Below are 26,521 nucleotides of genomic sequence, written 5' to 3'. Positions count from 1 at the left end.
TGACCGGTGGCGGGATGTTGAGAAATACCGCCAGGGCGGGCAGCTCCAAGTGATTGGGACCCACCCACTAAGTTTTTGTACTCTCCCGCCGTGCGAGCCCAGCGCAGCCCGCAGGGGCTCCCGGCGGATAAGGGGCGGGGCTCGCAGCCCGCGGCCCGCAGCCCTGCGGGGTCAGACCCTGGACCCAGACGCCGTGTCGCCAGCCCGGGTGCCCAGTGGGGAGGGGCAGGGCCGGACCCCAGCGCAGCGCCCAGCCGCGGCGCCTCTCACCTGCCCGCCTGCGCCCCGCGCCCCCGCAGGAAGTGCGGGCCTCGGTGCAGAGAGGAGAAACTGCCGGAGGTCGGGGAGAAAAGAGTACGGAGGGGAGAGGCGGCGACCAGAGGGTGGGGAGCTACGGTTCCTGTCATGTGACCCCCTCCCCTCGACTCTCTCGCAGCCCTGCCCGGCGTGGCGGGAGCCGGTCGGAGGACGGTCTCCTCCCGGGACTTGGTCTCTGGGCCCCAGGTAAGTGAGTGCAGAGCTGGGGGAGGTGGGTGAGGAGGCGGATCGTCAGAGGAATGGGAGAGAGAATTGAGGCCCAGAAGCTGCTGGTGGTTGGCCGAGGGAGGGGTGAGAACCGCAGCTGAGCGCAGAGGGCCCCTTCCTTCCTCCCTTTCCCACCGCTGGTGCTGTAGCCACGGCCCCCCCCCCCCCCCCCCCCATCTGGGTTCCTTGGGGAACCCTGGCGGACCCAGCCCCGGGAGCTGGACCACCAGCTGGACCACCAGGTAGAAGACAGAGGAGGTCCCAGCAGTTCCAGATTCGAGGTGCTGCTGCAAATGCTGAATCCTAGGAACTGTTGGGGTTCGGGGCCGGAACTATTTCGGTCCCAGTGGGAGAATCAGCACGTGGACTTGTCTCTTGCCAAAAGGTGCTGGTGAAGGCCTGTGGCCCCACCTGCGAGCAGGTTGGAGTAGGGCAGAGCTGGCCTTGTGGCCCCACCGTACTTATCGGTGGCCACATCTGGCCTTGGCTTCCTTTGTGACCTCCCATCTTTCCAAGCCCTTTGGACTGGTTTCTCCCCATTTGACAGATGGGAACACTGAGGCCATATGTTGCTTTGAGATGTTGCGGGACACTGAGCCAGATCCCCTCCAACAGGATTTCTGTTCAACATTGACCATGCCAGGGCCAAGACTGTGAGGCTCCCTCAACAACCACCCCACATCTCTCCCAGGAAGTGGCGCATTGCTGCCCCAACTTCCACCCCACCGCAGAGATGCAGAGGCAGTGGTCGGTGCAGGCCCCCGGGGAGCCAGAAGCCGAGCCAGGGGGCGAGGAGCTATGGGAGCAGGAGATGGCGCGTTTGTGCCTCTCCCCGCAGCCGGTGCGGGTGCTGCCCTACGCCATGGCGGACAAGCGTTTTATCCGGTGGGTGCCGGCGAACCCTGCGGAACACGGCGGAGGCCGAGCAGTGGGGGTGGGAGTGGGGCTGGGGGTGGGGTGGGGGGATGCACCTGTTGGACGGGGGCGGGGTGGAAGCAGCAGCCCTGGAAACTCTTTGGCCCAGGGTGCTGCTCTGCCTGGACAGGTGGGCATGCTGGCTGACTCAGGGCACCCCCCCTCCCCATCACCACCCCATCCTAGGCAGCTGCGGGAACCCGAGGGGGTGAAGACCTCCTGCTGGCAGCAATGGCGTCGCGGGCGGCAGACTGCGGGCCGGCGACTGGGGGAGGCAGTTCGGCGGCTGACCCGGGGCTGTGGGCTCTGGGAGGGGGCTCTCTACGAGATCGGCGGTATGACCTGAACCCCAATCCCCACCTCCCTCCTCCCCTCTCTGGAGTTTCAGCGTCTGGTTTAGAAACCAGAAGAGAGCATCACCCCCCTTTGCCGTTGCACCGTTTCCCCCCACCAGTCACCCCCCAATCACGTGGCTTTGAGGTCACACACCCGCCTCTGCCCCAAGAGCCAGCCCCCCAAAACGTTGATGGACGATGGCGCGCCCTCGTGGCTGTTAGAGGTACTGCTAGGCAAGCCTCCGGAACTGGCCATCGAACTGAGATCCTCGGGAGTCTAGTCACCCACATCCTTGCTGGGTTGGTCAGCCCTAACCCCGCAGCCCTAGGATGACCAGTCGGGCTCACGGCTAGGCCCCTCCTGACTCCCCTGCTGTTCCCCGCAGGCCTCTTTGGCACTGGAATCCAGTCCTATTTCACCTTCCTTCGCTTCCTGCTGCTACTTAACCTGCTGACCCTGCTTCTGACCAGCAGCTTCGTCCTGCTGCCCCTGGTCTGGCTCCGGCCCCCTGACCCAGGACCAGCTCTGAACTTCAGTGAGTGCCCGGCCCATGGAGAGAACAGTTCCCCTGAGCCCACCTGAACCCTGGGGGCTGGTCCAGCATTCACGTGCTGGGATAGCCCCAACCCTCTGTGTCCCAGCCCTGGGCATCAACCTGCTTGGGTCCAGCCCTGAGACTCTCCCTGACCTTACCGTTTGCATGACAGCCTCTTGACATGCCCTCAGGACCCTGCTCAGGCCTTCTGGGATTGGGGGCTATGGAGTAGGAGGGGCAGAGCCTCCCCTATGCCTTGGGGACCCTCCCCTATGGGACCCCTCTCTCTTCTTGACAGCTCTCCAGTGTCCTGGTAGTGGCCACCTACCCCAGACCGGTGTTTCCAAGTTCAACAATCTACTCTGGAATGTATTTACCGGCAGGGTGAGTGAGTCTGTCCTGGCCAAGGAGCAGGGAGGCTGGAGGCCCTGGGGATATGGCCTCAGGAGACCCCAGTCTAAGATGACCACCATCCCTCCAAGGGCATGTTGGCTTATAGGGGGACAGCCCTTCATAGACAGGCTGTCTGGGTCAGCAGCGGAGTCACGAGAGAGGCTGAGGCCGCTGTGCACCTCCAGGCCCATGCGTGTGCCCATAGCCCTCAGCGCCCCCGTGCGGTGGGAGTACAAAGGACAAGAAGCGAAGTGTCCAGGCTTCTGGGATAGGCACCACCCTGCCCTCATCCCTGGAAGCCACCGAGTGGTTCCTGTGTGGGCTGCCATGTTCCAGTTCTGGCTTTTTCTTCCAAGCTGTGTGTCCTTGGGCAAGTTGCCTAACCCCTCTGGGCCTCCGTGAAATGAGGATACTCTTATTCTCTGCCCGATGGAGTTACTGTGAGGGTTAATGTGTTAATAGCAAGAAAACGCTCAGCACACAGCCTGGCTCCGTTATCGCTGTCTGACATCTGCAGGCCTTCAACAACACGTATCTCTTTTACGGAGCGTACCGGGCGGGGCCCGAGAGCAGCTCAGCATACAGCATCCGCCTGGCCTACCTCCTGAGCCCACTGGCCTGCCTGGTCCTCTGCTTCTGTGGGATTCTGCGGCGGTGAGAGCAGAGCCCCTTTTCCAGGGGATCTCCCCTGATCATTCCTCCTCAGTGTGGTACCCCCAAGCTGGTGGGGAGTCCCGGCAGACAGACTTCAGGCCCAGAACTCTGCATTGCCAGCTGCAGACCTCAGGGGCAGAGCCACCACTCCTGTATCCCCACCCCACTCCCCAGTCAGGCCAAGGTCCAAGCCTGCCCCTGGGGCTGCCCGGGGCTTCCCACCCCAGATCAGGGCCGAGCCCAGGCTGAGCCCTGCCCGCCACTGCCCCCTCCAGGATGGTGAAGGGGCTGCCACAGAAGATGTTCCTGGGCCAGGACTACCGGTCGCCTCTCAGTGCCAAGGTCTTCTCGTCCTGGGACTTCTGCATCCGGGGGCAGGAGGCCGCCACCATCAAGAGGCATGAGATCAGCAATGAATTCAAGGTGTGCGTGAGGACGTGCATGAATGTGAGATGTGAGTGTAAGTGTGAATGAGTGTGAGAGCACGTGGGACTGTGGGTATGAGTGTGTGGCTTGCGTGTGGGAGTGTGAGAGTGTGTGCACACAAGATTCTCCAGCTTGGGGGAGGTGGGGTGCTGGGCCATGTTGGGGTGGGAGCATTCACCTGTATGGTGCTGGGGTGGAGGGCTCTGGATGAAACCAGCCTGTCCCCACCCCGTCGTCACCCCAACTTTGCCTAGGGCTTGCAGCCTGTCTCCCCACACACACCAACCTGGGGCTGTTTGCTGGCCCTGCCCCCGCTTCCACCTGGGTCAGCCCTAACCCGCCCCTGCCCTGCCCCCCGATAGGTGGAGCTGGAGGAGGGGCGTCACTTGCTGCTGCTGCAGCAGCAGACCCGAGCTCAGAGGGCCTGCCACCTGCTCACCTACCTTCGGGTCAACGTCCTCATCGGGCTCCTGGTGGTTGGAGCCATCAGCGCTATCTTCTGGGCCACCAAGTACTCGCAGGACAACAAGGAGGTGCCAGGCGACTGACATGCATTTATTTCATCCCGGCCAGTTCTGGGGGAGGGGATGGGATGGTCCCACTTTGCAGAAGGAGAAACTGAGACTCCGAGAGATTAAAGCCATTTGCCCAAGGTCAGGACCGAGTCAGACCAGCTCTGCCTGTGGCTGCTCCCCCACTGCCATGCTGTCACTGGGAATAGTCCGGGGGCTCCCGGATGCCTGCCCTGCCTCAGAGCAACACTTGAAGGGGTCGTAGGGGATGGGCGAGCTGCTGGGGGCCCTCCAGCCCACGGCACCCCTTTACCTGCTTCTCCCCACAGGAGTCCTTGTTTCTGCTGCTCCAGTACCTGCCCCCTGGGGTCATCGCCCTGGTCAACTTTCTGGGTCCCCTGCTGTTCGTTTTCCTGGTCCAGCTGGAGAACTACCCTCCCAACACTGAGGTCAACCTCACCCTTATTTGGTGAGTGCCACCTGTCTTGATTATCGCCTGGCACTGGGGGCCCCGAGCAAGGGAAGTCAGGCAGCCGCCCTCACACACAGTCTTGGGGGCCCCCAACTAAGGTTCTTCAATCCCCACCATCCAAAGCAAGCCAGTGACTGTTTTTTCAGGGACACAGGGTACCACAGTCACCCCCCTAGGAACACAGCTCCCTCCCATGTGCCCTTGAGGGTTTATAACCCTCACCTTGATAACCCTTGTGTGACCTGTGAAGTTAAGACCATCCTCGTCACCACTGGATAGATGAGGAAACTGAGGTTTGAAAGGGTAAAGTGTCTCAGTCAAGGGAATCTCCCCATACCTGCTGAGTGGAGGTTCACACTCAAGCCCCCCTCCACCCCCAGGCCCTGCTCTGTCTCCCCTCTCAGGACTCGGGTCCTGCCTTGGACCCAGCCACAGGCCCCCTAGCCCCCCAACTCCAGCTCAGGTTCTCTGCTACCCACCCCTCATCGGCAGGGCCTGCTTTTCCTCGGCCTTCCCTGGCACAGAAGCTGTCCACAGCCCATTCCGAGTCCCTCCAAGGTAGATGTGTTTGGTTTGAAACTTTATTATTGGAACAGGTAATAAAACGTACGCATGGGTAATCAGTTCAATTCAGTTCAGTCGCTCAGTCGTGTCCACCTCTTTGCGACCCCATGGACGGCAGCACGCCAGGCTTCCCTGTCCATCACCAACTTCCAGAGCTTATTCAAACTCATGTCCATTGAGTCAGTGATGCCATCCAACCATCTCATCCTCTGTCATCCCCTTCTCCTACTGCCTTTCCCAGCATCAGGGTCTTTTCAAATGAGTCAGTTCTTCGCATCAGGTGGCCAAAGTATTGGAGCTTCAGCATCAGTCCTTCCAATGAATATTCAGGACTGATTTCCTTTAGGATGGACTGGTTAGATCTCCTTGCAGTCCAAGGGACTCTCAAGAGTCTTCTCCAATACCACAGTTGAAAAGCATCAATTCTTTTGTGCTCAGCTTTTTTATAGTCCAACTCTCACATTCATACATGACTATGGAAAAAACTACAGCTTTGACTACACATAGCACGTTCAATTCAAAATGCTCAAAGGATGAAAGATAAAAATAAGCCCCTACCCACCCTTGCCTTCCTCAACAGAAGAACCACTGTTTCCACCAGCCTCTTGCCATGCATCAGCATTCAAAGTCCACACTTTGTGAGACTTCCCCAGTGGTCCAGTGGTTAAGACTCCCTGCTTCCAAAGCAGGTTCAGTCACAGAGTGCAGAAAAAAAGTAAAAAAAGAAAGTCCACACTTGTATGTAACATGCAGTGGTGGTTTGGGGTTGGGCCACCTTACCTGTGTGGTCCAGTTATATATTATTCAGGAGCATGCACGCACATGTTTGTGGTATATGGACAGTGTAAGTAGTATTCTCAGTCGCGTCCAACTCTTTGCGACCTCATGGACTATAGCCCGCGAGTCTCCTCTGTTTGTAGGATTCTCCAGGCAAGAATACTGGAGTGGGTTGCCATTTACTTCTCCAGGGGATCTTCCCAACCCAGGGATTGAACCCGTGTCTCCTGCATTGCAGGCAGATTATTTTCCCACTAAGCCACCTGGGAATAGGCCTTAGAAGAATGATCTCACCTGCATTAATGATATAAAGGCCCGTACGTGCCTCCTGTGACTCTCCAAACTGGGTGTTGTGGGAAGGATGGCTGAGACACTCTTTCCCATACTGATCTAAACGGAACCATTCTCCTGGGAGTTGTCTGCAGAACACACTTTGGGAAACATTGCCACGGATGGAGCAGGTTGGAAGGAAGCTGGGCCCTGGGTTTAGAGGGGGCCAGTCCCAGGAAAAAACTTGAGGTTGTGCAGATGTCAGCCACACCTGTGTCCTGGGTGGCTGTGCCCTGTACCTGGGCTCCTCCCCTGAGACAGTCTCCGCCCCCACCCCAACCCCCAGGTGCGTGGTGCTCAAGCTGGCCAGCCTGGGAATGTTCTCCTTCTCACTGGGCCAGACTGTGCTGTGCATCGGAAGAAACAAGACCAGCTGTGAGTCCTACGGCTACAACGCCTGTGACTACCAGGTGGCTGGTGGCTCCATCCGGGCCTCTCCCTTTGTCCTCTGCAAAGCCCCACCTCTCTGATCTCCTTGCCCCTCTCTGGTCTCACCTCTGTGAGAGGCTGTGGGCAGAGCCATGCACTCGGCAGTCACCTCCAGCGAGTGCAATTCGCATCACACTGCCCTGTGCAGAGGAGGCAGCTCCAACTGGTTGCTCGTCTTATTCTCCAGGCCTGGATTTTAACTTAGCCAATCATATCAGACTCCAGGCGCGGCTCCTATACTTCGGGGTCCCCCCATCGGGTGGGTGAGGGGTGGTTGGGGACCAAGGGTAGTGACGGATGCACCCTCTGACCAGTGCTGGGAGAACTCCGTGGGGGAGGAGCTATACAAACTCAGCATCTTCAACTTTCTTCTCACGGTGGCCTTCGCCTTCCTTGTCAGCCTGCCTAGGAGGTGAGCCACATGGGGACACCACGGGGGCGGTGTGGGCCTGTCTGGGGGGCTGGCCAGTGGCCACCACCAAGATTGTGAGCAGTTCTACACTCGTGTGTCCCGTGTGACTGCGTGTGTGTAACAGTCCAGGGCCCAGAGCATTGAGGTCCACACACTCCTCCAGGGTGGTGGGGACCTGTTCCCTCCCTCCCCCAGGATGTTGGTGGAGCGGTTCTCAGGCCGGTTCTGGGTTTGGCTGGACCGAGAGGAGTTCCTGGTGCCCAAGAACGTGTTGGACATCGTGGAGGGGCAGACGGTCACCTGGATGGGCCTCTTCTACTGCCCCCTGCTGCCCCTGCTCAACAGCGTCTTCATCTTCCTCACCTTCTACATCAAGAAGGTGAGGGCCCGGGGGCCGGGAGGGTGCAGGGGTGCACCTGGGTGGGCGCCTTCAGTGCCACCGGCTGGGCAGCCCTCACATCCTGCGGCTGCCCCGCCAGTCACTTCCGGTCTGCAGACTGCGCTGACCGGTCACTTCCGGTCTGCACCCTGCGCTGACGACGCCCCGCTGTGTCCTTGTTCCCCTCCCCCCAGTACACCCTGCTGAGGAACTCCAGGGCGTCCCCTCGGCGATTCCGCGCCTCCAGCTCCATCTTCTTCTTCCAACTTGTGCTCCTCCTGGGCCTGCTCCTGGCCGCCGCACCCCTGGGCTATGTGGTCAGCAGGTGAGCGGAGCAGACGGCCCGAGGGGGCCGGGCCGGCGGCTCCTCGCCCGGGCACTGATCCTGGCCCTCCTCTGGCCGTCTCTCTCCCAGCATCCGCTCCTCCTGGGACTGTGGCCTCTTCGCCAACTACTCGGCCCCCTGGCAGGTGGTCCCTGAGCTGGTGGCCCTCTGGCTCCCACTCTCCAGCCAGCGCATCCTCCACTACCTGGGCTCCCACGCTTTCAGCTTCCCGCTCCTCATCCTGCTCAGGTGCCTTTCAGGACAGCGGGGGGCCGAGGGAACGGGCACCTGGGAGGGGAGGGTCCTTTCGTCCATGGGAACCCCAGACAGTCTCAGGGGATCCAGGAACCAGACAAGGAGAGCCAGGGATGGAGAGGGGCCAGGTCTGGTGGCCTGGAGGTTCCCCGGCGCCCCTGGGCAAGCCTCCTCACATCCTCACCTGTAAAAGCCCCTGAAGTGACCACTGGGGCAGTACGGGGCCTGGCGCAGACGCGCTGTGAGCCTGCCGTGCGGAGGCTGAGCGACCCGTGGGACAAAGGGGTCGAGAGAGAAAGCCTTGTCTGGGATCCTGGAAGAGAGAGGAGCCCCGGGGGGTGTTTTCTAAGAGACTGAGGCAGGGAAGGAGGAAGTCGGGGGCTGACTGACTTTGCCTCCCCTTCTCTCCAAAGCCTTGCCCTGACCGTGTGCGTCTCCCAGTCCCAGGCCAGTGCCAGAGCCATCCGGAGACTGCGGAAGCAGCTGGTGTGGGTAAGGGTCCGCAGGACTGGGGAGGGGCCACAGGGACTGCTGGCGAGCCCCTTTTGGGGCCGAGGGCCGCCGATAAAAGCGGGGAAGATGGAGAGAGGGAACCGGGGCCTAAGGTTTGGCCTCATGCCAAGAGGAGCCAGGAGACAGGTATGTGGCTTTAGGACTGGAGACCCGGTTTTTGTTTTTGTTTTTGTTTGTTTGGAGACCCGGTTTAATAGGAGTGTAGGTTTGGCCTGAGGTCGGGAAGGCGGGACTATGGTGGGGGCGTGGTCTCAGGCCGGGGCGGGATCTGGTGGGCGTGGCTTTAAGATAGGACGGTGTCTGGCGGGCGTGGTCTTGAGGGGCGTGGTCTCTATGGTACGTGGGCGGGCAGGGGCGGGACCTGGACGGGGCGGAGTCTAGGGCGGGAGATTAGTGGGGCGAGGCCGCAGCGGGGCGGGGAAGCGGGGCGAGCTCCGGTTGGGGCGGGGCCTCAGAGCGGCTATTGCGAGCTCTGCTGCGTCTTCCCCCGCCCGCCTGCCGATGTGAGGAGGTTCCGCTCCTAACCGGCCTGCTCGCCCCCTGCCTCCGCCTCAGCAAGTCCAGGAGAAGTGGCACCTGGTGGATGACCTGTCGCGGCTGCTGTCAGAGCCGGGCTCCGGCGATTCTCTGAGGCCTGAGTCCCCTGTGTCCCGAGGATCGCGCCCGAGATCCTTCTGCCCCGGATTTCCGTGCCCGGGCTCCCCGGGACCCAGGCTCCGCAGGCCAGGACCCTCCCTTGAAGATCCCGCCGGGTTGCGCGGTGTTTCGGTCCCCGCCCATAGATTCCGCTTCCCCAGCGATTCGGAGCTGTAGCACCGACTCCCTCCACCACCACCGCTGAGAACTTTGCCTGGCGCCCACGTGCAGCCCCCCACCTCCTGCCCCCTCGCCCCACGCTCCTGATCCCTGGTTCCCTCTCAGTGGACCCTCCAGCAAGGTACCGCAAGGTGGGGCGCATACACCCAGGGGCAGCAGGAAGAAAATATGGGAACTTGTATTTATATTTTTATCTCTGTTCTTTAAAGTCTTCTAATTTTGTTAAAGTTTTATAATATACATAATATATTAGCATAGCGACCCATGAATGTGCTTTATAAATATGCATTCATTGGGGGTGCTCAGGAGTTGTTTACTGTGCAGAATACCCTTGTAAAAGTTCGGAGACCTTGGTCTGTCAGGGAAAGGCCTGGCCGCAGTGAAAGCAAATCTGCAGATGGGGCTTGCCAGGCTCTGACTGCAGACACCCCCACAGCCTCCTGTAATTCCTCCTTCACGTGTGAGGCCATTAAGACCCACAGACATTATGAGTCCGCAAGGGGCAGAACTCAGAGCTGATCTGCACCCTGAGACGCAGAGTGTGGGCCCCAGGGAGGCAGAGGAGCCCCCTGCCTAGCCCCCTGCAGGGCCGTGTCCAAGATTCCCAAGCCTCCGGTGCTGGTGCCGAGGTTGCAGAGGTTCTCAATCCTTGGTTCCCAGGCTCAGAGAACATCTGAGAAGCCTATCGGATGCTGGCTGTATGCCAGCAATTCTGATGCGATTGATCCAGGTGCAGCCAGCCAGCCCAGCATCGGGACTTTCTCAAGTGTCCAGGTGACTCTCAACAGCAGCCAGGGGATGAGAACTGCTGGCCTAAAGAGCCCTCAGGAGGGAGGGCCAGGAGAAACCACAGAACGTGCTTGACCAAACCAGCCTCTACTTCCAGCAGCAGGGGCCCAGTGCCTGGCTGGCTGGATTCCCAGCCTGGACATGGCGTCCGGGCGGCTCTGGCCTGGCGCCCTCAGTCCAGAGGCTTCATGTGGTCACTGGAGGCTTGGCTGTTACAGCTCCTTCTGTCGCTGTCCCTCTCTCTCACCCAGCGTCACATGGCCCATCCATCTGTCAACAAGTGCCGGGCCCTGTTCTGGGGCTGGTGATGAGACTGCAGGAGACACAGCGAGCTGTGTGCTCAGTTTGGGGAGGGCGGCCAACCTGGCCGCAAAGAAAGTGATGCACATCATTAACTAGCAGTTTAGGGTCAGCATGTGGTCCCCACCGAGCAGCACCAACAGCACCTGGGAACTTGTTAGAAAAGCCTATTCCCAGGCCCGGCCCCACCTTCTCGAATGGAGCGGAGCCCAGCCCTGTGGTTTACGGAGTCCTGGGGGGTGGGGAGGTGATGCTGATGGGCACTAAGTGGGAGAACATCAAGGTTGCCTGGAAACCTCACAGTCCTTCTCATCACCTACATGTGCCTTCAGAGAACCAGCCAAGTGCATCACCGGATGTGAGGGGGATGAGCTTTGGGACTTGGAGGAACTCAAACTCTGAGCTTCAGTTTGCTTAGCCAAAACCTGGGGATGACGCCACTCTTCTCCGTGTGGTTGCTTGTATAGCATCCTGATGGGTGTCCTGCCCTTCCTGGAAGAGCAGTTGAGGTCCTATTACAACATGGTCATTGGCCTAAAGGAAATGGGAGAGACAGGAAGTGGCCCTGTGACCATGCCCACCCTGCAAGGCAACCTGGGGCTCAGCGGGGAGCCAGCAGGAGGGTTTTGTGGAATCAGGGGCCTTGGAGGAGAGAGGACTCAGACGGGAGATGAGGCAGAGGAGCAGGCTGAGCCAAGGTGTGGAGATGGCCCAGACAGGGCTTGGCTGCACAGACTGGGAATCTGAGACCTCTACACTGGGCTGTGGGGCCCATGAGGACCATCAGAGTGTAACCAGCATGCCCAAGGCTGGGCTTGGAGAGTCGGGGGGGGGGGGGGGCAGGTAACGACTTTGAGCCTCTCTGCCAATAGCAAACAAGACACACGTGGGCAGGGAGAGGCTGTGGGGTTACTGCAGTAGGTGAAGCCAGGGTGTCTCCAGGCAAGACAAGATCTGTACTGGCAAGCGCCCAGTACAGATGCAGGAAGGCGGAAACCCCAGCACCTCCACCTTGGGGGGGCCCCACACTCTCCCTGCCCAGCCTTGAAAGGGCTCCCAGCCACACCAGCCAAGGCAGCCCAGCACAGACTCCCACTCAGGGGACCCTCCAAGGAATGGGACTCAAGGCAAACAAGAGATGCTGGTAAGGCCGTCTTTTATAGGGGAGACGCCCTCAGTAGGCAGAAATCACAAACTGTCAGTCCCATGGATGACAGGAGAGCTCTGAGGACACCCCAACTCTGCTCCATCTAGGCGACCTGGGCTCACCTGGGGCACCTGTTCAGTGCTGTGACACCTGCAGCCTGTGGTGAAGAGATGCAGAACAGCCTCGGCCCCCACCTGAGGGGCACACAGGTGATGGCTGGAGAGGGGTACCCGGGGCGGGGCAAGAAGGATGGCCCTGGTTCCACCAAGGCCTGAGGGAAGTGTCCTTTGAGGCTACCGGCTGCTCTCTGCCCTGGCTCCTCAAATACACCGATGAAAGAGGGAGGCTTTTCATGAGCGGCCTCAGCGCGAATCCGATGCCTTGAGCACAACATAGAGGAAAAACCTCCAGCTTCTGAACCTTTAGGCAACAGCCTGTCCGCAGCGAAGGAGACCCTTCTGTCTGGAATCCTCAACTCCTTCCCCCACCCATCTCATCAGAGTTAGAACAGACTTTCTGGGAGGGAATTTCACTGGGAAACTAAGAGAATATTAGCTCTTGCTCCCCAAATGCAGAGAGGTAGATGGGTCCCCAGGGCGTGTCCCCAGGGGTACAACTCAGGATTCTGGGTGGCGATTCCTGCCCACTGGGGACAAGGGACCACCAAGGTGACTGATAAAGCTAGTCCCCAGGGGAGCTCCAGGACACTGTCCAGGTTCTAGTTCCCAACCCCCAACCCCCCACCCCACCCACATCCTTCCTGCTGCTGGCAGGTGGGCTGGGTCATCCCGCCAGACCAGCTTCCTGACACACCCAGACCTCAGGGACCCAGCAGCTGCTCTCAAGCCACGCCCAGGGGCCCAGGAGCCCAGACAAGGGTAGCTGGCCTTTCTTAGGTCAGGTGTCCCTTCTGGGTCTGTGCTGGGGGTGCTCGCGTCATAGACCTGTGAGGTTCTGGGTGAGAGAAAAGCCTGCAAGGAAAGCGAATGGTTCGCTGGGGTTGGGACCCTGTCCTCGAGGAAGGCATCTGTGTACGGATCAAAGAGCCACATTCCATGAGAGCAGAAGAAAAATGCATGCAACTACATCAGTGTATAACAGGGAGTGTTTCAGTAAAGTCACTTCATTCATTACAAAAAAGGCCTTGTTGGGGAGGTGCCCGTCCTCCCTGGGGATGCTGGTGCCACTGCCGGATTGGCTGGGTGCTGGCCCCCACCTCACCTGTTCCCTCTCGTCTCTCTGCCCTGAGGCCCCAGCCTTGACGGGTCCAGTCCTTCAAAAGGACCCTCATGATTACATCAGGCTTCCCAGGTGGCTCAAGAATCTGCCTGCCAATGCAAGAGCCACAGGAGATGCAGGTTCAATCCCTGGGTTGGGAAGATCCCCTGGAGAAGGAAATGGCAACCCACTCCAGTACTGTTGCCTGGAGAATCCCACAACAGAGCAGCCTGGCAGGCACGACTGAGCACACGAAGCACACAGCATGATTATATCCGGCCCCCCTCACTGCTCTGGGATAGTCCCCTCATCCCCAAATCAGCAGGCTAGCAAGTGCCATGCCCCTGGCCAGCTACCAGAACGCACTCCAGGGTTAGGATGTGGGCATCTTCTTCCCCAGGGTCCTGCTGCTCAGCAGTGGTGGCAACCGTGAGCCCTGGATTGGTTCTGAGCCCCTCCTAATCCCCTGGGGGTGTGGGAAGCATTGATGTTCTGGGCCCAGCCCCAGGGTGCTGTGGTCTCCAGGTTATCTCCCCGCTGCAGGCATGCACCCACCCAGGGAGCACCCAGGGGCTCTGGGTAGAGGGCTTCGATCAAGGCAACTCTTGCTTGCTGGGTGGAGGGCAGTTTGTCAGAGGCCTGAGGCTCCTGCTGCTGCTCTCTTTGGCTGCCCTAGGTGAGCTGCTCAGGGACATCATGGGAAGGGGCTGCTGCCAAGGCCTTGAGGTGGCAGGCTCAAGGTCCAGAGGTCTAGGGAGCACAGAAGAGGTGGGGCCCAAAGGCCCAGACCCCGGAAGCACAAGACAGAGAGGGGAGGATTTGGGCTTGAGTCACAGACCAGCCCCTTATTGCATACATGTTGGTTTAGTCACTAAGTTGTGTCTGACTCTTGCAACCCCATGGACGGCAGCCTGCCAGGCTCCTCTGTCCATGGGATTCTCCAGGCAAGAATACTGGAGTGGGTAGCCATTTCCTTCTTCAGGGGATCTTCCTGATCCAGGGATCAAACCCAGGTCTCCTTCATTGCAGGCGGAGTCTTTACTGACTGAGCCAGCGGGGAAGCCCCTATTGCATGCATTACTGCTTTGCCATTCTGGGCTCACTGTTTATACTCATCTGCAAAATGGGCTCATGAGACAAAATGCTCTGGGCTTCAAAGAGCTTCTGTGAGCGAAGATGCTTGTGAGGTCCTAGTCCTCCCTCTGGGCTCAGGACGAGGCTCTCTGGGTGGGCTCTGGCCGTCTCTACTCCCTGGGTCCTCCTGACCACGCTCACCTCTCTTACAGCCACCAGCAGCTCCTCACAGGAGAGAGGAGAGTCGGCCAGCACACTGCGGGGAGGAGTACCGCCAGCTGGGGACCCTGGCGTCAGGCCCCTGCCTGTGGTAGAGACCTTGGCTGGCAGGGTGAGAGGTTGTTGCTGGTGAGTGGCGTCTGCTGCCAGACAGCTGGATAGTTCTGGAACCCCAGCCTCCACCCCTGCAGGGCCCTGGAGGGTCGGAGAAGAGACGGCCCAGCAGGAGGGGGTGGGCAGGGAAAGCAGAGCATGGTGGGCACAGTGATATGGACCCAGGAAGTGCTTGGCTTCCCCTTGGGCTGGGGGGGCATTACCAGTGGAGGGGGGCAGAGGGCATGTCCCCCGGGGGCAAATCCAATCACTCTGCCCCAGTGACTGATCTGTAGAGGGAGTCCTGGGTGGGGCAGGCCGGGGGCGTTCCGCTGGGCGCCTCGGCCCAGGAGGAGGGCAGTGAGAGAATGAGGAAGTCTGGGCTCCCCCCACCACACCCCCGCCCTGAGGTCCAGCCAAGGGGAAGCTGCCCGACTCTCAGAGGCAGCAGGAGGGTGTCAGCGCCCCCACCACCCCACTCCCCACAAAGCCGCCCGGTGGTACAGAGCCAGGGAGAGAAGATGCTCCTGGTACCGCCCCCGCCCGTCCGCTCTCCCCCTCCACCTTTCTGCTCCCCCTCCTTTCTCCTGCCCTCTCCCATGCCCCCTTCTGTCCCTGTGACCCTTAAGGTCAAGGGGATCAGTCACCTGCTCCTCTCCATGTCTCCAAGCGGGGGCAGGGGCTGCCCCTCCTCTGGTGTCTACGGGACCTGTACCTTCTCCCTTCTCAGGGCTGTGGCCTCAGCCGCCTCGATTCCACTGAAGGGTGGGTCTCACTTGAATGCAGCAGAGGCTGAACTGTCATTTCCTCATTTGCTTTAAAAAACAAACACATCATGGTGTTTCCGATAAAAAGAGAACAACTCTCAGCCCAGGCCTCTGGGCCTCCGGGAAGTACCTGGGTAGACCCAGTCCACCCCCCTCCAGCCCCTGACTTCTGCTCAGACTCTAGGCCACAAGCCCTGCTAACTGAACTCCTATGGGACCGACTGACAGGTCATTCATTCAATCATTCAACAGCTACAGGTTGAGCACCTTTTGGTGCCAGGTGCTACTCGAGGCCCCAGGATGGATATACAAGGTGGGGAAACAAAACAGAGATCCCTTAAAAAAAAAAAAAAGAAACAGAGATCCTTGCCCTCAAGTAGCTTACATTCTAGTGGGGCCGGGGGGGCAGATGATAATAAAAATAAGCACATTTGGGACTTCCCTGGCAGTCCAGTGGTTAAGACTCCACGCTTCCACTGCAGGGGGCACGGGTTGGATCCCTGGTCAGGGAACTAAGATCCCACACACCTCTGGAGGTGCAGCTCCCTCCCCATGAAAGCACATTCTGCAGCGCACTAGAATGTGGTGGGTCCCGGAGAACAGCAAGCAGGAAAGAGGGGAAGGGAGGGTGTGGTGGGGGCAGGGAGGGAGGGTACCATCTACTAGGAAGTCACCTCGGAGAAGGGGACACGCAGAAAGGACGGAAAGGAGGTGGTGGAGCAGTATGTGTCCAGACAAGGGCCTGCGTGGCCAGAGCCCAGAAAGCAGGAGAAGGGGCGGGGAGGCAGTGCAGGGGTCGTATTGAGCAGGGGCATGGCGTTGTGGGCAGAGCGTTGGGAGGATGTGCAGCAGGAGGCTTGACCTGATTTGCTCTTCAGAGGGTCATTTCGGCTACTGGGTTGAGAAGAGATGGGATGGGGACCAAGGGTAGAATCCTAGGGAGTCATTAGACTGGTCCCAGGATCCAGAGGAGAGACTGGGTGGTAGCCAGGAGGCCTGACCAAGTTGTCAAGATGTATTCTGGTGGTCAGGCCAACCGCCGTTGCTGATGGAGGGAGCAGGTGGGAAAGCGGGAGCTCTGGAAGATGACTTCCGGGTTTTCGGTCTGAGCAACAGGAAGATTGGCGAAGTCAAGGGCAGCCTTACAACTACTGATTACTATCAGTAGGAGCAAGAGGTTGGGCCTGAAACATTGGATGTTAAGGAATGGAAGAGCCACGATTTTGGGAAGATTCTCTGTCTATTTGAATTCCCCAGGAATCATGGCAAGTGCAGTATGGAGTGTAGCAGGAGCCAGGTACAAGAGTCTTCAAGGGGTGGTGGGCATTTCTAGGTCGTTGTAACTCAGAGGGACAGGGTACAGTATCTGAAGACAGGAAGTTCAAGGCTGTCCCTCCCCTCTCCACTCCTAAAACCCACTTCAAAATCCTCAAGGTGAGGCTCTAGACCATTCACAACCATCACTTGGAAGGGGGCTGCTCTAAGGAAGCACCGTGCAGAAAATGATTCTCTCCTGGTTCTGGAGGCAGAAGTCTGAAGCCTTGCTCGTCGGGGCTGTGGTAGTCCTTGGCCTTCCCTGGCTTGCGACAGCATCACTCCAAATTCTGTCTCTGTCTTTACAAGACCTGTGTGTATGTGTCTTTGTCTCTTCTCTTGTGTGTGTGTGTGTTAGCTGCTCAGGCATGCCTGACTCTTTGCAACTGCATGGATTGTAGCCCGCCAGGCTCCTCAGTCCATGGAATTCTCCAGGCAAGAATACTGGAGTGGGTTGCCATTCCCTTCTCCAGGGGATCTTCCCCACTCAGGGATCGAACCCAGGTCTCCTGCATTGCAGGTGGCTCTTTACCACCTAAGCTACCAGGGGCTTGCTTCCCTTCTTTTGTAAGGGCCCACCCTAAACTGGAGTCCATTTCTAAGGACCCCATTTCCAATAAGGTCCCATTCCAAGTAAGGCTTAAATGCATCTTTTTTGGAGGACTGAGTTCAACCTTCAGCAGGTACCTGCCTGTTCAAAATCAGATCCCTGGGCCCCAGCTCAGATCTATTGAATTGGGTCTCCAGGGTTGAGACTCAGGGTTCAATCTCCAAGCATCTGGGTGATCACAGAAACAAGCAGGGGTGATCTCCAAGGCCTCTGAGCCTAGCTGGGCAGTAGCCCCACTGCCTTGGCCTAGGCACAGCCCTGAGAGTGTCCTTGTTTCTTTAGCAACCGTGGGAGGCTCTGCAAAGCCACTCGATCAGCCCCACCCTGGCCAGGCTCAACTTCCGGTCCCAGTCCTGAGGGTATCCTTGTCATTGATCAAATTCTGAGTGTGTCTGAGTGATCAAATTCAGATGTTCAGACACCTGACAAATTCAGATGGACAGAGACACAGACACATCAGACACAGTTGATGAATTTTTAATTAAATGATAGATCACTCGTTATCTGTGGGGGTGGGCTCGATGCATATACTAAATAATCAAAAGGGAAGAACAACGCAAGCCTTATCAGAATAAAAAGTGAATGCTCTGCCCTGTAGCAAATGAAAATAGAAAGTGGCTCCTGTCTCTGAACTTATGTAAATCAGGCTTCTATTAATGGCCACTGGAATGGAAATGAAGCTGGGCCAGCTTTTTCTTTCCACTTTTGTCAAGTCAAGGGCATTTCCTCACAATGAAGGGGGCGAAAAATATCATCACCCTTAAGTCTGGTCCCACATTTCCCCAGGGAGGAAGATTCTGGCCCCAAGAGCGTCTTTGGGCAGAGAGCCGTTGGCAGTTTGACCCCAGAGTCACGTTGATGAAATTGTTGGTAGCAGTCTGTAAACTGGTGCCCCAGAGAGTAGATTAAACTCTAGATAGCGCTTTACTTAACTTTTTCTTTGCACAAAAGAGTGTTTGAAAAAAAGCATGGAAAAAAATCGAGGGTTCTCATGAAGTTTAGAAAGAGGCTCAGATGGGAAAAAATTTGTGATGACTGAGCAACCCTGGGCAAGGGGAGAATCCTGATTCAGCAAGCCTGCTGCTGGTGGTCTAGACATTTCCCAGCATTGACACTATTGCCATTGGGGCTGGGTAGTTTTTTAATAGGGGCTGCCCTGTGCATTGGAGAAAGCAATGGCACCCCACTCCAGTACTCTTGCTTGGAAAATCCCATGGACGGAAGAGCCTGGTAGGCTGCAGTCCATGGGGTCACTAAGAGTCGGACACCACTGAGCGACTTCACTTTCACTTTTCACTTTCATGCATTGGAGAAGGAAATGGCAACCCACTCCAGTGTTCTTGCCTGGAGAATCCCAGGGATGGCGGAGCCTCGTGGGCTGCTGTCTACGGGGTCGCACAGAGTTGGACACGACTGAAGCGACTTAGCAGCAGCAGCCCTGTGCAATGTAGTGTGTTTAGTAACTTCCCTGGCCTCTCCCCAACTCGATGCCAGGAGCACCCTACCCCTCATTGGTGACAACCAAAACTGTCCTCAGACACAAAAATGTCCTTGGAGGTAGGATCACCCCAGATTGAGAACCACTGGTGGAGAAAGAAATATGCTTAATGGTCAGAAACTTTAGGATCCCTAGAAAATGTCTCTGAAGAACATCATATTCTAGTTTCTTCCAATTTTCTGCTCAGTGAGTAGTTTTCTGATCACAGCACTTCCAGAGCCAACGTTCCTGGCAGGACAAAGATGATGTATGAAGTATATGATATTTGGATTTCATACACCCATCTCTACCCCCCGCACAAGCACCCCCTCCACACTCTCCTCGAAAAATCTGGTAGGCACCCCCTATGCATCATTCAGCCCTCTCTCCCAAGCCCCCACTCAGAAGGCATCTTTGTTTAATCCTGATCACTGTCAGAGAATTCACTATGGGCAAGCCCAGGCCAAAAGGAGGATCTTAGAGATGCTTGGATTTTGTGCTCAGTCATGTCCGACTCTTTGCGACCCCATGGACTGTAGTCTGCCAGGCTCATCTGTCCATGGGGACTATTCAGGCAAGATTACTGGAGTGGGTTGCCATGCCCTCCTCCAGAGGATCTTCCCAGACCCAGGGATTGAACACAGGTCTCCCGCATTGCAGGCGGATTCTTTTACTGTCTGAGCCAGCAGGGAGGCCCTGCATTGGGTCTCAGTTACAGCATGTGGGATCTAGTTCCCTGACCAGGGATCGAACCCAGGCCCCCTCCATTGGGAGCCCAGAGTCTTAGCAGCTGGACCACCCGGGAAGTCCCAAGATGCTTGCTACATCAAAATCAACTTCAGGATCTACCTACAAAACAGAAAAGTTACTTGCAAGCAGAGAGGCTGTGTGGATGGATGAATGCCTGCTGCAAGGGGCTGCAGAGTGGGTTTTGGTCCTGGATCCAGGGAGGAGAGTTCTCTGGGTGCTGTGAGCGTCTGCTCTTCCTGGGTTTCTGAAGTCCTTGCCTTTCCTAAAGTGGCCTGTTTCTCTAGTTCCGTCCCTCCTCTCTGAGTTTAGGATCCCTGCACCATAGCATCTCTTGTGGTCTGGATCATACCCACCTGCCTCCTGCCTTCTGACTGCCCCTTTGAATCAAATGTTGACCTTCTGGTGGCAGGAGCCTGGCCACCACCCCCACAGCCCGTGTCCCCAGAGTAGGTGTGGTGGTATCCAGTTATTTTCGCAGTAAACATCTTTGTCTTAGGCATCATCACCACATACCTAATTAACTAGTTGGCCAGAAGGCAATTTTGCCATATGAATATAAAAAGTAAATAAAAGAGGGACATTTAAAAGGACACAATGAACCATGAAAAATGAACTGAAAAAATAAAGACTTTGTTATGAAATAGAAAATATTTTAATATATTTAAAATATATGTAGGAACTTCCCTGGTGGTCCAGTGGTTAAGACTCTGCACTTCTAATGTAGGGGGCAAGGATTCGATCCCTGGTTGGGGAACTGAGATCCCACATGCCATGTGGCTCAGCAAAAAAATTTTTTTTAATGTGTGTAGATTCATAGCCATGCAGCATAAATAAGTGATTTTATTTTGGGTGTTGTATCTAAGCACTTGTCTTCCAAGTCTTTCATTCATAATATTGTATCCTCCCCCCTCCCCACTATCCATTGATTGATCTCCTCATTCAGCATCACACTTTTTCTTGTTTACTAAAATTTTTTCACTCATTAACAGAGGTATCAGTTTCCAAACACTAGGATGCTGTTCATAACACAGCTTGTCCTGTGCTGGGGAGAACTTTTACTGTTGTGTACTCTTGGCACATTGTCACATGTCTGTGGATAGACGTTCCAAAGTTCTACAGGAAATGGGGGTTTAATTCTGTGCTTTCAAATCACCAAAGGATTTGCAAACTGATATGTTATCGTTTTCTAGTATAATATGCCATCTGGCTTTATCCTCTCATTTCACACTTTCAGTTTTATCACTGCATTTTCTATCAAGTCAATATTACATAACTGTTATCACCCATTACTTTAAGACCATCACATTTATACTTGTCACTGTATAGTCACACGGGCTAAGATTTATGTAATATAAACATGGGAGTCTTGTATCAATAGAGAAATGAAACCCGGTTGTCAACCAGTTACTTTATCTTTTATGGCAGAATTGCCTTATGGCCAATTAATTATGAAATGAAAATGTTTAGTGGAAGTGCCTGCGGCAAAGATGTGTATGGTGGAGATGTTTACCATGAAGGTACCAGAGTAGGTCTGTCTGGATGAAGAAACCTCTGATCTCTGATCTCAGAAGGTGGACAGGTCCTCGACATCTCCAGGCCACTGCCAAGGATCAGGCCTGAATGCTGGGCCAGCTCGTCAGGTGCCTGGTCCACCTTGTACCTCATTTGTCTCCATCCTGGGAGGAAATCCCCAGCTTCAGAGTGTCCTCAGGGAACACCAGGACCACACGACGCACGTTTCACCACTGTGTCGCAGATGCAAGGAGCAGATGCCACACTTCAGCGTGCAACCCGAGAGCAACTGCTTTGTTCAGCCAGCAGATAGTAACTTTCTGGTCTCCTGCCTTGGGCCAGGGAGGCAGTGCTTCGCAGGACTGGCAGAGCACCTGGCCCCTGCAACAGTGGACAAAACTGTTGGCTCTAGAAGTTGAATCCAGAGTCAGCTCTCCCAACCTGTGTTCCAGATTTCTCCACGTGTCCTATTCATGTCCTCATTTCAATTAATTTCTGTAGTAATGTTATGAGCAGAAAGAGTCTAAACCCAACGGGTGGACTTTATCTCCAGCAGTTTCTTTTTTCTTTAAAAAATTGAGGTGAAATTCACATAACACAAAGTTAACCATTTTAAAGTGATAATTCAGTAGCGTTTAGTCCATTTCCATTTCCCAAAAGGAAACCCCATACCCCTCAAGCAGTCACTCCTCATTGCCCCTCACCTGGCCCCTATTAACCACTCATTAGCTTTCTGACTCTGGGGATTTTTTATTTTATTATTTATAATAATAATAATTATTATTATTGTTATTTTTTGCCACACTGTGTGGCACGCAGGATCTTAGTTCCCTGACCAGGGATAGAACCTATGCCCCCTGCAGTGGAAGCACAGAGTCCTAAGCACTAAACCAGCAGGAAATTCTCTGGGGATTTTTTAAGTTTTGGCTATTTCACATGAATGGAATCATACAATATGCAGCCTCTTGGGTCTTACTTACTTCACTCAGTATAATGTTTTTAAGAGTCATTCATAGTGTATTAATAGCAGGTGTCACTGCTTCATTCCTTTTTATGGCTGAATACTATTTCATCTTATAGATGGATCACATTTTGTTTATTCATCATCCATTGATGGATATCTGGGCTGTTTCCACCTTTTGGCTGTCGTGAACAGCGCTGCTGTGAACATGTGTGTACAAGTATCTGTTAGCGTCCTTATTTTCAATTATTTTGATATATATCTTGGAGTAGAATTGCTGGGACATATGGTAATTGGAGAAGGGAATGGCTACCCACTCCAGTATTCTTGCCTGGAGAATCCCCACGGGCAGAGAAGCCTGGCAGGCTACAGTCCATGGGGTGGCAAAGAGTCGGACACGACTGAGTGACTTTCACTTCACTTCAAGGTAATTCTTTAATTTTTTTGAGGAATTACCAAACCAGCATTTTCTTGATAAACATTGGTTTCCTTCTTCCTCTTTGGACTGTCTCACTTCCCAGAAGTCGTCTTGAAGAGACCTCCTAAATTTTACTCATTGTTAACCTGAAATTCAAAATTAACTGAGTGTCCTGCATTTTTAGTAGCTAAATCTGGCAATCCAGAATATATTACATGAGAATAAAATCAAATATGAAATTGTATGGTATACACTGCAAGTAGGGTAGAAGCTCAGATACAAGGTGGAGGGAGTAGTCCAGACGGCAGCCTGAAAGAGATAGTAATCAGGCGGGCCTCTAGGCTCATTGTTGTTGTTTAGTCACTAAGTCGTGTCTTTGCGATCCCGTGGACTAGCCCACCAGGCTCCTCTGTCCATGAGATTTTCCCGGCAAGAATACTGGAGTGGAATTTCCTTCAACTGGTATTGCCATTTCCTTCTCCAGGGAATTTTGCTGACCCAGGGATCAAACTCCCTGCTTGGATCTCCTGCTTGGCAGGCGGATTCTTTACCACTGAGCCACCTGGGAAGCTCTTCTAGGCTCATTAGGTATTATGTAATGAGGCATTTTGCTAGGGAGAGGGTGTTAAAGTCTCCCAACCTCACCTGTGCTCCTGCCCTCTCCCCCCTCCCCGCCAGAGCCGGTGCCCCAGCTGCAGGCTGACTGCACCCTGCCGGACAGCAGGCCAGGCCTCCGGGCAGAGGTGTTCTGCGGGCATCCTCGGGCAGCCCACCTACAGACTGGTCAGAAGGGACGGGCTCACCCACATGCTGCAGATTCCGAACCCAGGGGGAGTCTGCCAACTTCTCCTTCCCACCAAAGCAGACGTCGGACTAGTTCTGGTGCCAGGCTGAAAGTGACATCGATGTCCAGCACAGTCCCTTCACACTGGTACTCCCAGGTAAGAGGGCCCTGTGGTTTCTAGAAGGGCACCTGCCACTTCTGGTAGGTCAGTGGGAGGTGCCGAGAGCAGGGAAGGGTGCCCTGATGCAGCCATGCCTACCCTGGCCCGGCCTAACATGGGCCCAGCCCAGCTGCCCCCTCCTTCACAGGAGAGCTGCACCAGGAGGCCACCTTTGTGCTGGTTGGTACCCTCATCTCCATCATAGCCTTCTTTTCTTGGAAGCTGATCTGGACCAAGCAAACCAGGTAGGAAATGGGTGCTGGATGTGGGGGAGGAGTGAGCTGCTGGTGGCCTGAGGGGACCCACTGGGGCCTTGGCTGGGCAGAGCTGGTGGGGGTTGGCAGGGCAGGGCTGCCACTGTGATAGGGCAGGACCCTCTGGGGCCTTCCTGGGACAGACCCCTCTCCAATCTCTACTCTGCTGTAGCTCCTCTCTGAAGTACCCACATAACAGACATAGGAAACCCACATAAGTTACCCACATAACCCACATCTCAGACAGGGATTTCTCGGGTGCTAAAACCCACCACCAAATGGAAGCAATTAATTACTTGATGACCACGGGCTCGTAACCCTGGCACCTTCTGGTGCCCAAGGGTTGATAATGCTAACCTGTGACACCAACCTGTTCCCTCAGCCTCACCAATCAGAGAACTGATCACATACCCTCCTGAGATGTTCTTCCTCCCCCTGGCCCATAATGTTTTGCCGGAACTCTTCAAGGAGTTCCTGGTTTGAGGCGGGGTCGGGGCTGGAGGTGGGGGGCATGAGCCCCCCTCCTCCCTTCTCCTTGCATGGCCCTGCAATAAACCTTTCTTTGCTCCAAACTCCGACATTTTGGTTTCTTTGGCCTCGCGGTGTGTTGGGCAGAGGTAACACCATCAGGGCAACGAAAGGGCCATATTGCTTAGGCATGACTTGCAAAAGCTTACTAAGGGCCAAGCGTGTGTCAAGTGCCCATGAAGCGCATTGGTGGCTTTATCTGACCCTGATCCTGCTCTAGCCACCTTCCTGTGGGGTCTACTGACTCTGGTGGGGGCACTCTCCCATGTTGCCAACCATCTGAGGAGGATGAGGCCACCCAGGACCAGGGTGGGCCAGGGGCTTCTACCCTCCATGGGAACCCTGTCCATCTTTCCAGCTGGTGACTGGAGACAGGGGCTGGATTTCCTGGGGTCCCCTCTCCAAGGCCATGACTTCACTGACTTGTAAAGTTGTTGCAGGAAGGGGGACCCCTTCCAGGGCCCGAGGGTGGGCTCTTGTCTAACACTTGGAAATAAACTGTCCAAGGAGACACACGTGCTGACAAAGCAAGAGACTTTGTTGGGAAGGGGCGCCCGGGCAGAGAGCAGCAGGACGAGGGAACCCAGGAGGACTGCTCTGCCGCCGGGCTCACAGTCTCGGGTTTTATAGGGATGGGGTTTGTTTCTGGGTTGTGGCTGGCTAATCTCTCTGACTCAGAGTCCTTCCTGGTGGCATGTGGGTCACTCAGCCAAGATGGACACCAGCGAGAAGGATGCTGGGAGGTTGGTAGGACATATGGATCATCTCCTTTCTACTTTCGACCTTTCCTGAATTCTTTGGGTCGGCGGTGACTTGTTAGCTTGGCATTCCTTACCAGGACTCCTGTTGTAAGAAAACCCACATAAACGACCTTTGTGCTGCCCAACCCCAGGCGCTGCAGGTCTGTGCGCTCCACCTGCCTGGCGTTTGGCAGTGGTCAGCTCTGCCTCCTGAACTTGTCACCTCCCATGGTTACTAAGACACTGCTGTCCCTCCTCCCCACTCCTGTGTCAGCGAGCCTGTCACCCTAGAATCACACCCCTGCCCCTCCGTCGAACAGAAACCAACTACTCTTATCTAAGTTTCAGGAGGAAGCGGCAAAGAAAAAAAAGAACCAGTTAACACCAACAAGACCCAAGATGGCAGAGGATTAGACTTCCAATGGATCTAGAGCTTATTATACACTCTATACATTAACTAGAAGACATACCCACCCGCGCTAGGATGGTTGACAATCACCATGACGATAACTGGAAAAGCCCCCACAAGGACTGAAAAGGAGAGCTGCACCAGTTTCAGGTCCAAACCACACCCCTGTTCTTGGATAAAGTGTTCCTCTTGCTCTTCCAAACCCTCCCTTTTACTCCAACCCTCCTATATATTTAGTGTCTCCATCTGAATTGGCTTGAATTGATTTACAAACTAGGTTCCCACTTCAGTCTTTGGCCACTGAATAAAGCTAGTGCTGTTCCAGTCACAGCATTGGTTTTGTTAGTGTCTGTGCAAACCTAATCAGAAAAAGAAGCTTCCTGACTGAGATCAGGGGGTCTCAGCCCGGGCTAGGACCCCCAGTGCTGACCTAGTCGACCAATTTGGTAATACCCAGCCAGCGTCTTCAGCTTTCTCCAGAAGTCTGTCCTTGAAACTCTCCTTGTCTTACCTCCAAGTTTCCTCTTCCCAAATCTGTGCTTTACAGACGCCAGGCTCATGGGTGGGCCATGTTGGCTCTCTGAGCCTGTTTCCCCTTTTATAACATGGGGTGTAGAGACCAGCGGCCAGTGCTTACTTTCCAGGTGATTCAGTGCCCCCTTTATTTAGTGGGGTGACTAAGCCTCCTGCCCCTCCTCCTGCCCACAGCACTGATGCACTTGGCACCAATAAAATTCCTGGAGGCCTTGGGAAGGGGGTGGCTGGGAGGTGTGCTAGCCTCACCTGGAGGCTCACCCCTTTGTCATCAAGGCTGGGACCAGAAGACAGCCCCCAGGAGAGAGAGCCCTGGGCCTTGTTCCCTGTGGAAGGACCCTCCATTTGAAGAAATGAAAAGAGGAAAAGAATGACGGAAAAGCCCACGAGCCTGGATCTTGCAGCCCTGGGGCTCCTCATCAAACATACATGGTGATAGTTTGAGGGTTTTAGGATGGGATGTGGGTGGTGGCAGGGGAGGGGAGGTTGTAGGAGAAGGGGACTCCGTGAGCCCATGCCTCAGCTGCTTGTCACCCTCCATCCAGGTCTGGGAAGAGGGTGGGGCGGAAAGTGAAGGCTCAGAGGCACCAGCCCACTCAGGGCCACTGCCTCCCCCCACCCCCGCTCCCCGGAGTGGCGCCCCATCTGCTGGTGGTGTCTGGCCCCACCTCCCACCTGTCTGTCCAGCTCACCCGGAAGACTCCGGGCCCCACGTGGCCAGCACCCCCTCATTAAGCCTTACCTGCAACCAGGATGGCTGGAACTCCTCCCTGCCCAGTCAGCCTGAGGGCCCTGGAGAACTACCCCCCACCCCCCAAACTCAACCCCCACTCCCCACCCACTCACCAGACACACACAGTCATCCCAGTTTGGACTCTCTGAGCCATTTCCGGAA

At 55.8% G+C, this 26,521-nt stretch overlaps 1 protein-coding gene across 16 annotated transcripts; it reads left to right on the top strand.

Moving 5' to 3' along the window:
- Window positions 1–107: 107 nt before the first annotated feature.
- TMC8 (transmembrane channel like 8) lies at window positions 108–25,854 on the top strand. Of its 16 annotated transcripts, XR_009693084.1 has the most exons (19): window positions 108–504; window positions 1,141–1,410; window positions 1,627–1,775; window positions 2,162–2,311; window positions 2,610–2,695; window positions 3,222–3,358; window positions 3,634–3,781; window positions 4,147–4,317; window positions 4,626–4,765; window positions 6,726–6,849; window positions 7,183–7,280; window positions 7,476–7,659; window positions 7,854–7,984; window positions 8,075–8,233; window positions 8,653–8,731; window positions 14,309–14,444; window positions 22,896–23,158; window positions 23,310–23,406; window positions 25,026–25,819. XR_009693084.1 is itself a non-coding variant. In XM_061144701.1 (17 exons), the coding sequence occupies exons 2-16, from the start codon at window positions 1,259–1,261 to the stop codon at window positions 14,408–14,410; spliced, it is 2,010 nt and encodes a 669-aa protein (XP_061000684.1). In that variant the 5' UTR covers window positions 108–504; window positions 1,141–1,258; the 3' UTR covers window positions 14,411–14,444; window positions 22,896–25,854. The 16 variants fall into 16 exon arrangements, 13 of the variants coding, with proteins under 13 accessions (XP_061000684.1, XP_061000682.1, XP_061000683.1 ...); XR_009693082.1 differs by having other exon boundaries at window positions 23,310–25,853; XR_009693083.1 differs by having other exon boundaries at window positions 22,896–23,406; window positions 25,026–25,828.
- Window positions 25,855–26,521: the final 667 nt, after the last annotated feature.

Source organism: Dama dama, chromosome 5 (assembly GCF_033118175.1).
Source record: "Dama dama isolate Ldn47 chromosome 5, ASM3311817v1, whole genome shotgun sequence".
Classification (NCBI taxonomy): Eukaryota; Metazoa; Chordata; class Mammalia; order Artiodactyla; family Cervidae; genus Dama; species Dama dama.
The sequence above is the reverse complement of the archived record's forward strand: the minus strand, read 5'-3'. Positions and strand labels throughout refer to the sequence as shown.

Excerpts from the sequence above, each read along its gene's own strand:
- TMC8 (XM_061144698.1), top strand. The coding sequence starts at position 1,259 with ATGCAGAGGCAGTGGTCGGTGCAGGCCCCCGGGGAGCCAGAAGCCGAG. Across the intron at positions 7,660-7,853 it reads TCACCTTCTACATCAAGAAG|TACACCCTGCTGAGGAACTC; the intron begins GTGAGGGCCCGG and ends CCCTCCCCCCAG. Across the intron at positions 7,985-8,074 it reads CTGGGCTATGTGGTCAGCAG|CATCCGCTCCTCCTGGGACT; the intron begins GTGAGCGGAGCA and ends TCTCTCTCCCAG.